The 10,081-nt window shown below is 28.2% G+C and overlaps 1 protein-coding gene across 1 annotated transcript; it reads right to left on the minus strand.

Moving 5' to 3' along the window:
• Positions 1-2,605: 2,605 nt before the first annotated feature.
• On the minus strand, positions 2,606-7,772 carry LOC145100982 (protein neprosin-like). The gene is made up of 7 exons (XM_079038130.1): positions 7,180-7,772; positions 6,948-7,034; positions 6,636-6,848; positions 5,032-5,196; positions 4,227-4,280; positions 3,999-4,145; positions 2,606-3,199 (listed from the first exon to the last, which is right to left on the minus strand). The coding sequence occupies exons 1-7, from the start codon at positions 7,486-7,488 to the stop codon at positions 2,822-2,824; spliced, it is 1,353 nt and encodes a 450-aa protein (XP_078894256.1). The 5' UTR covers positions 7,489-7,772; the 3' UTR covers positions 2,606-2,821.
• Between the last annotated feature and the right edge of the window lie 2,309 nt (positions 7,773-10,081).

The raw sequence follows: 10,081 nt of genomic DNA on the forward strand, positions 1-10,081 counted from the left end.
ATCACTTGATCCATGGTTTGTGCTCTCAAGGAAGAACATGTAATGTAATCCTAGAAAGATTTGTGATGAGGTGAAGGCCAAAGGTTTTGTTCCAAGTAGTAAATCGTATAACCCGCTTGTGAATTCTTTAACACTTGAGGGTGAAGTAGATGAAGCTGTGAGTTACTTGAGGGAGATGATTGGAAATCAAAGGTCGGCTGCATTACCTATTTCACTATGCTTCATTAGTTTTCCACACAGCAGAGGTGTGGAGATGCGGTAAATTTGCTAAAGGAATTGCAAGACAAAAGCTTGGTGGATCCAACTACTTACAGGAAGCTTCAACATCAACTTCAACTCAATTATAGAAATTTATATGATTCAGGAATTCATAAATTTTGTTATTGGTTATATTTTGTGCCATCTTTTTGTTTATCAATGATATATAGTTGCATTCTCACTACCATACTGTTATCATAATTAAAAATTAAAGCGAACAAGTTTTTTAAAGAAAATGATATTGCTAGTGAAGCAAGAGTGCGTTTGACGTATAAAAGACGTAAATACCTTGTCAACCCCCACCCCCCACACACATACACATACAGTATAGTTATGTTGATGCGGATTCCAAGGTCATATATGATCTGGATTCTGGAATACAATTCCCTTTCCTACCCATGGGTATATCATACCTGCATATTAGCCAGTTGGTATGGTGGGGGCAACAAAGTCATTTTCAGTCATTCATTTGAGTTTTTTCTTTGTGTATTTTAAAGACAGGTTGGTGTGGGCATTTAAGTATAAGAGATTATATTTAGAAAAGCAACTGCTGGTTGTGGTTGTGAAATCTCTTTCTAATCATCACTCCTTCTCTTGTGTGGACCAATTCAAGATTCAAATGTCTGATCAGTCATCATCTGCCACATTGTAAATTCCTTTTGAAACTTTTATATTTTTATAATATAAATAAACTAGAGTGCATGGAAACACTCGATATATATCTTCATGAAAATCGTAACTTTTCCTTTTTTTGCAAAGTCCATGATTTTGATTTTTTTTTTGGCTTATAATTATTTATATTTATCTTTTATGTTGTCATTCAATGATATTCCATCAGTATAAAATATTAAATCATTTGTGTAAACGATGAGCGATAAGGCCATCTTTCATATTTAATCTCTCTGCATACTGTCCCCTCTTCTTTTTATCTGGATTCCATCCATAAAGTCATCACTGAAATGATGCATTAATTTATCTGGAATATACAATCGTGTTAATAAGGGGACACCTTTGAGAATGATCAAGTGTATGTTTGGTATTATGACTTATTCAATGTATTGTTGCCCGTTTGCTTTCAATCGATATGTATTGAACTATATATATATTATATATATTTTAAGTAACTGTTCCAGATAGATCTCAAAAAAAATGTATTGTTTGTTATATACAAGAAAAATAATTTAAATTAACTTTACAATATATGTCTTTCTTTCTAAAGAAAGGAAATTAAATTTACAAATAAAGATAACAATGTGATGTTATAAAAATAAACTTCAATGATATAAACGCTTAATAACTCAAACATAAATAATACTATATGTATATCATACATTAAAGCTTTATATATATATATATATATATATATATATATATATATATATATATATATATATATATATATATATATATATATATATATATATATATATAGAGGTTTAGGTTCATTTGAGATCATTCTAATTTTGTGAGACAGTAAGACCAAATCTAAAAATAATTTTAAAATGCAAAATAAACGGAAAAATCCAAAAATTCTTTTTTTTTTTAAATATTATTTTCGGAACTTGAATTAACTAAAAAAAATAAAAAAATCTCGGTTTTTTTTTTTTTTTTTTTTTTTTTTTTTTTTTTTTAAATACGTGAAATATTCTAATAGAATATTACACTGACATATTCTAAAAAATAATTTTAAAATGTAAAATAAATGAAAAATCTAAAATTTTTTTTTTTAAATATTATTTTCGGAACTTGAATTAACTAATAAAAAATAAAAAAAATAAAAAAAAAATTCATTTTTTTTTGAAAAATACGGGAAAATTTTCATTTTTTTTTAGATGACGATTCCGCCCTCTCTCCTTTCCTAACCCTATTCTTTGGCTGTGGTTTTTTTTTTTCTCTTATACATTGTAAATCATAACTTGTAAGTTGTTCTTCAAAGATGAAACATAGAGTTAAAAAATTAAGGAAGAGACTGTAGCATTGACGTGACATAGAATGATGAAACATAAGTATACCACATAGCGTTAAAAAAATCATTTCTAACGAAATAACATGATGGAATCACATTATGTAGGGAACATTCGATATCATTCTCATTTGATAAATAAACATATTCTTTCATATTCTATCATAATGTTCAGTGTCATTTTCTCTTTGATTATTGAGCATCATATTGACTTAACTTCGATGATACATACAATATGCATCCCTGAGCTATTTAGCACATTAAGCATGACCTCGTTATGTTTTTACAAGAACGGGATTAGAAACTTGAATAACTTAAAACTTGGCACTAAACTATCCAAATATTTCGCCATAAATTTCATACATGTGAAAAAAAAATCCAGTATGCACTCAACCTAACATTATATCAAATTTTAGTACTCAAAACTATAACTTTACATAAATGTTGTGATTACAATCCTATGTGTTAGAAAAACAAAATACCCACACATCATGGAAAAATCTTGAAACCTCATAGGGAAAACTAAAGCGAAAAAAAAAATCTCAAAACTTTTTCACCCTTTGGTATACTTATACTCGATACTAGAATGTCATGTCTATTTCACGGACACCTAGGATTCTTACCCGGTCCACCATAATAGATATAGTTACCCCACACCCTGTTTGCCCCACCTTTAATATCGTAACAGTTCGGATGATCAGCTAATATTTTAAAGTTGGACAAAGGAATTAAACTGTTGCCCCAGTCAACCACTTGCATATTCCTGATATAAGATGCTTTACCGAATCCTTGACCCGAAAAATGCCCGCTTCCCATTTGGGTCGATGTGTGAGAACCCCAAGACCGACTATTTACAATTTCTCCCCCAAATTGAATCATGCTTGCGTGATCACGGAGGTGACTGAATAAAGAAGCGGGCCAATACCCGACCAAGGTACCAGATCCGAATTCCAACCACCAATTGCCATGCTTTGGATCCTGTATAATACCTTGAATAAGTTTATATTTTTTGTTCTTTTCCCTTCAAATTTCGATCAAATTACTTAATTAAGTAATGTAAATAATAAGTCAATTTGACTAAAAAGACAATAAGACCAACAATTTAGAAGAGAGGACATATAGGTAATCCTAGTTGTTATTGATAATTTATGTTAGGTGATTTGATTGATTTTGGGAAAATTGATGTAATTTATATCACTGTTAAACCAAAGAAAATGCGAGTTTCAGCAATACATTTTTACATATTTTTTTTTTCTGATTTCGATAGGATCATGAAGAGACAATAAAAAATAACAATGATATGCATAATAATTTGTCCATTCTTATTTTTTGACAATGATTTTCCAAACGTTGTGTTTGGTGAGCTAAGCTGAAAAATTAGTTTTTAGCTTTTAAGTCAGTTTATCATGTGTTTGAGCTTATCATTGTTTGGTGAGCTCAGCTGAAAAGTTAGTTTTTAGTTTGTAAGCTATTTTAATGGTATCAAATGACATTAAATTATAATAAGCTCAAAAAATAAGCAAACTTATGTATCATTCAAAACAACTTATCAACTTATTATAATTTGAAAGCATATAAGTTAATCCGAACATTTTTTTTCTTAATCTTTGATGTGGTTCTTGAATCAAAATTTTATGCAAGAAAACTGGACATGCATTATGACACTTTACCCCTGAAAACCCAAATAACTATTATTTATTTTATATATATATTTTTGATTATATGAACTCGTTTTAAAATTCATTTTTTATAGTGTACAATGGTTTAAAGAATTTACCTTCCAAATCATCAAACTGATATCAAATTGTCCACCATTGTATACAGACAATGGAGATATAGCAGCTCCAATCGCAACCCTATTATTTGTTTGTACGAATCCTGAACATAGCAAGTTGTAACATCCCGTTGTTTGATATGCATCGTTCTGTAATTTTAAGTTAATATTATATATTATTTTAAAGATAATAGTAATTTATTTAAAAATACACATAATTGTACAACTTACAGTCCAATAAGTAAAGAATCGAGGGCGGTTGTCCCCATACAGCTCTGGGCTTACCTGTTGAATAAAAATTTAATAGAAATTTGGTAAAATAATAAATTCAATTTGATAAATTTAATAGATATTTGGTAAAACAATAAATTCAATTTGATGGGAAGGTAGTTGAGGACTTTAGTGACTTAAATCAGCTTTAAATGGCATTAAGAAACATCTATTTGTACTATTTTTACTATTTTTACTGCATGAAGTACAAATAGTTCTTGCTTTGCTACTTCGGATTTGACAATATGAAGTCTTAGTAAACTGTTATCATAAAATAATATATATACTTCTTGAAGAACACTCAATGTTTATCTTTTCTAGTCTTTAAATACACAGGATAGAGCTTTTAGAATGATAATTTATACAAAAAAAAAAAAGAGAGAGACTTTAATAGAATATTTGATATGTAGCATCATGACATGTATAACAGATTTGACTAAAAAAATGCATTTAATGACTTTTCTACATTTTCTTTACATAAAGTGTGAAAAACGCTTTGCAGGTACATATTTAATGGACCTCATGCTGCACATATCATTTCAAAATCTCTTTTTACAGTTCTGCTCCATCCATTTAAACTTTAAAGTTAAACAAAGTAAGGCTAAAATCGTAAAGAAAAAGTGAAAACACCATCATTATGAATAAATGCCTATCTGATTTTCCTTCGATTTTTTATTAAACCAAAAGGTCATATATATTAAACGGTGGACAATCGAAGGGGTGAAAATGAATGAGAGTAAAAGAGAAGGGGTGTAAATGAAAATACCTGCCAACCGGCTTCAATGGTGTTGAGATCATGACCAAAGGAACCCGAAATAAGCCACATTTGTGATAGACTGAATTCATATCTATTGGTCACCCTTGGAGCCCACACATTTATGCTTGCCTTTGCTCCATAGTATTTATTCCCACTTACATATCCAACTGCATGCTGCCATTTTTCAACTTTATTAATCCCAATTTTCAACAATTAATTCATAATTCATAAAGAGAATTTATTATTTGTACTGTGTTTGATGTTTGATGTACGTGTATTGGACTTAGATACTTAGTATAAAACCCAAGGATCACGTTCATGCCAAATGAGACAATATTGTAGAATACCTTTTAATAATCATAAAATAGAAATAACTTGTATAAATGAAGAGAGAGGTGACTTTAGCCTTTGGGTATTACTTGTTTTAATGCTGTTATTTGATGACAACTAGATAATAATAGTTTTGTCACCTCCATGTCATTATCAAAGTAGTACCATTGTATTACAATTAATTAACTATCCTTCAGTAGAAATCTCTGAAATGAGGGCAAAGCCATGAAAATCTTCACATACTTAAAATGGCACTTCTCAACCATTAACACCAAAATTCATAAAAATAATGTAAATGATATTCTCAAAGGGTAAATCTTTCCAACCCATTATATTATATCTAACACCAAAAAATAAGTATATTTTATCCAACTTTATACTTTTCCAAAAACAACCCCTATATTTATTGGGTTTTTACAAACTCGACACATATATGCCACTTGTGTGTTTGTATTATATTACTAAGATTGCAATATATATCAATTATGTATTTTACTTACTTTTGAATTCTATTTTAAATTATTAGATATAATAATAGAACTAAACTAAAAATGAATAAGGTCAAAGTTAAAAGTACCAATTTGTATTGCTGGAATTTTAATATACATGTTAATGAATAATATAATATTGTATACCAACAACATATTTTATGTAAACTTAATGTTGTTTTTTAAAAGTTTAACGTAAAAGTGAAGTTTTAGTATGGGGTTGGAGATGCTTCTTGATATGTAAATTCTTAGACATGGATTATTTTAATTTGGATTACGAGGGTGTTTGGCCTATCTTTTTGAAGGACAAAAAGAACTTTTAGAAAAAGATAGGGGGAAAAGATGTTTGGTAAAAATATTTTAAAAGCAACTTTTGAGAATTTGATATAAGAAAAACTGACTTTTTGGAAAAGTTAGGAATTCCTAGCTTTTTGTGACTTTTCCTAAAAGTCCTTTTGCCCTGTGAAAAGATTAGCCAAACACCCTCATAAATTTAAATACTTACAATCTTTTTAAAATTGTTTACATTAAAGATTTAAAATTTTGTTCTAATAGTTATATATTTTATACTTATATAAATTACACTAATTATATATGAACCGAAGGAAAATAGAAAAGAAAAGACTTTATTCATTTCACCAATTAGCCCTACCAATCCAATTTGACCCTTCTTATCAGGCATAGCTTCGATTATGGATACATGTTTGGGGTTTGAGATAAAACAAACTGAGTCAGGTTCGAGGCTTGACAAAACACTATGAGTTTTTTTTTTTTTTTTTTTTTTTGAGAACTAACCTCATGTCCATAGCTAGAAGTGTCTCTTCTAACTGGTCGTACAATTTTTTGACCGAATTTTTTAACAGAATTTGCTCTTAAAATGTCCTGCTCACTTGTTCTTCTGATAGGAATTGTTCCTTCTGGGCATGATTCACCTGATAAACTCCATAGCTGATGATTTTCAGAGCTTATTTCTCCTTCATCATGCCCATCTGGTCTCTCAGGTGGATCCTATATATACATATTCAAAAACAAATCTTTAATCAAAAAGAGAAGCAATACTTATACTTATTGTATGTGATATTAATCCAAAAGATAATATAAACCCACCAATGGCTTCGTTCCTTTCAATTTAGGATGATCAAAAGCTGGCTGATGATGTCTCAAAACACAATCTATCGTATCACCATCTGGGCTCTGTCCCAAAAGAAAAAAAGAAAATTGAAATTTATTCGAATTTATCCAAATGGGTATTTGATATATATGTAATATATGAATGTATTAATGAAAGAAAAAGTTATATTTTCTTTTTCTTTTTTAATTTCATTCGAAAAAGCAGTACCTGAATTGACTTGACAAAAGGTTTGTTAATCTTCATGAGATGAGCTTTAACCAGCTTCATCTTATTGGTTTCTTCCTGTGGCCGGAAAACATGGTGGTCTCGCCGGAGTTTTTTAGCAGAGGTCGCCGGAAAAACAGGGGAAGACATCAGGAGCATGAAAACAAAAACCGAAATGATTGGAGGGATTTTAAAACATGAAGATGAAATCACTGTTCGCTGTTGTCTTCTTCTTCTTCTTCTTATGTGATCAAAACGAAGACAAAAAAGACAAAAACAGAAACGAGCTTCCTCTCTTCTCTCAATACCCATCTGTGAAATTCACTCACTCATTCGCCATTTTTTAAAACTTGAAATGGAAACAAAAATGTCAGTAGAAGTTGCTTCTGTTTCTCTCTCTAGAAGTGTTCTATTTTCTACTATTTGTATACTTTGCTCTGACAACAAGAACTTGAGGCATAAATACTAAATAGGTATACATGTTATGCTTTTAGAAAATCTTAATGGACTTAATATTTCCACATGGAAACAAGTTTTGTGTTTGATTCCACTACTTATAAGTTTTTGGTTATGAGTTATGTCAATCTTTTGTAACAAAAAAATCGTATTTGAGTTAAAGTCTGATTTAAATTATTTAAACGTAATCAATTAAAGTTGGATATCATGATCGTTCATTGCAAAGAATGGCTATCAGCTTTTTTCTAATATTTTTAACAAATATATTTATGTAATTTATATTAACAAAAAGTACCACTTTATTCTTTTTTTTTTTCTTTTGTAAACTCATATTCTATTTTTTTGCAGAAAAAAAAACAAACAAAAATTTTAGTTTATTTGAATTAAAAAAGCATAACGAAAACTGATTTTTCTGTTAATTCTCTTTAGCACTTCCCCATATGTTCTTTTCGTCAGTCTTTTTCTTTTTGAGACAATTTCACATAAGATTACATCCCAAGATTAAATAGAACGTCAATTTTTCTTTTATAGGTTTTCTACGAAATAAATATTTTAATTACATTAAATAAGCCAACCAAAAATTGGCAATGAAACCTTTGGTTATTTATTTATTAATTTAATTATTATACGGAAACCCTTAGTTAATACACCGGTGATAAAATTAAGAAAATAGTCGCATCGCATTTAGAGCGTATGTGTTAGCTGTTTAAAAAAAAATTGCAGTTGTTTTTTAGTTAAGTTATTTAAAATTTTGGGTATTTTATTTTATTCTATTCTTTTTTTTTTTTTTGAAATAACTGAATTTTATCAAGTAATAAAAAATACAAGGACAATAGTTAGATGTCAATTAGACCCAAAGGTGTGTGCAAGAAGTATTCTTCCGTTGTGTCTATCACATTAGTTTTTCTTTATTTTTCTTTCCCTCAAAATCTTTCACTTAAAAAAAATATATATTTCATACAAATATTATACTCGTTTTGTAGAGAATTAAAAACCATAAATTTTGATATATTTTTATAACTTTATTAAGTATATAATTTAATAAATATTAAAAAAAATGAAAAAAATACTAACCAATCACATGCGAAGAGAGAGTGGGAGGTCTGGGGGATAGACTCCCCTATTTTTTTTCCACAGCACACCCTTGGACCTTACAATCGTTCTCATGCTATAGAAGGTGGTATGAAAATATTAGATGTTAAGTAATTTAAGAATATACCAATTGTTTTATATTCTCTCAAGATAAAATAAATATTACAAACTCAAATCTCATGCTTTGATTATTGTCCATGAAATCATCCTCCATAGACACGAAAAAGAATGGATCTAAAACATTTATACCTTTTCGAATATGACTTATTATCAATAGTGGAGTTGGGAATATAGGACGAGCCGACGAGGGATTGAATTCACGTATTGACTAAATTTTTGGGAAATATGTAAATATGTTACTTAAAAAAAAGGTCGATAACATCTACTAACTTTTCACATGACTTCATCACTTCTTTTTGTCTCTTATACAACTGACATTTTATAACAAAATTTGATAAATTACTGAATAATGATGGGGGATATGAGGTAAAAATAATATATGGAGTTTGTTAACACATGTTTGAGTTTGAAACAATTATTGATGTGCTGTAACAATCAAAAACACGGTCAAATGTTTCTTTTTCTTCTAATCATGTCTTACAAAAGCTGAGGTTGTTTTGGTTGTAAGGTGTCTAAAGCCAGACATATTCAAAACAAAATGTGCAAATCTAGGAACCTCTTCATGTTTTCAATGGTCCCCTAAACCTTGTTCCAACCTACTTTCATAAAATTGTTGAAAAAAAATGCAAAATATGTTTATCATTTTACTAATCAAACCAATATATTTTCGGCTACTTAAAGTGTCAAATTTATATCTTTTTATAAAGTTTTTATCATTCTATATTAAAATATTAAAAAATATACATAAAATAATAACTTTATTACATTAAATGATATATATATATATATATATATATATATATATATATATATATATATATATATATATATATATATATATATATATGGAAAAATGAATATGTGGTTGTTATATACCTAAACTTAAGTATATAACCTTTTAAATGATGTAGTTTTAAGCAAAATAAATCCAATATCATCTTCTCTAATTTTTTTTTAATAGATTACAATTGAAATAAATTAAATTATGTAATAAAAGAGTTCAATCATATAGTTTTTTATAAAAAAAAAATCTATCGAAGTTTCTGTTGAAAAAAAAAACAATACTTATTAACAATTACAACTCAAAATATTTTGTCATTTAATTGAAAAACTATAAAAAATGAATTTATGAAAACATTCATCAAATTTTATATATATATATATATATATATATATATATATATATATTACTAATATTCTATTATTTTACTTTTAAAAATTAGTTGGCTTTTGTAAA

Source organism: Lactuca serriola, chromosome 4 (assembly GCF_051521515.1).
Source record: "Lactuca serriola cultivar US96UC23 chromosome 4, Lser_US96UC23_V15, whole genome shotgun sequence".
Lineage (NCBI taxonomy): Eukaryota > Viridiplantae > Streptophyta > Magnoliopsida > Asterales > Asteraceae > Lactuca > Lactuca serriola.

Bases quoted from the DNA above. Each gene is read 5' to 3' on its own strand.
- LOC145100982 (XM_079038130.1), bottom strand. From the start codon at position 7,488: ATGGGTATTGAGAGAAGAGAGGAAGCTCGTTTCTGTTTTTGTCTTTTT. The intron at 6,849-6,947 runs GTGGGTTTATAT...ATGTATATATAG, and splicing joins TGAAAGGAACGAAGCCATTG to GATCCACCTGAGAGACCAGA. The intron at 4,281-5,031 runs GTATTTTCATTT...TTTATTCAACAG, and splicing joins CCATTGAAGCCGGTTGGCAG to GTAAGCCCAGAGCTGTATGG.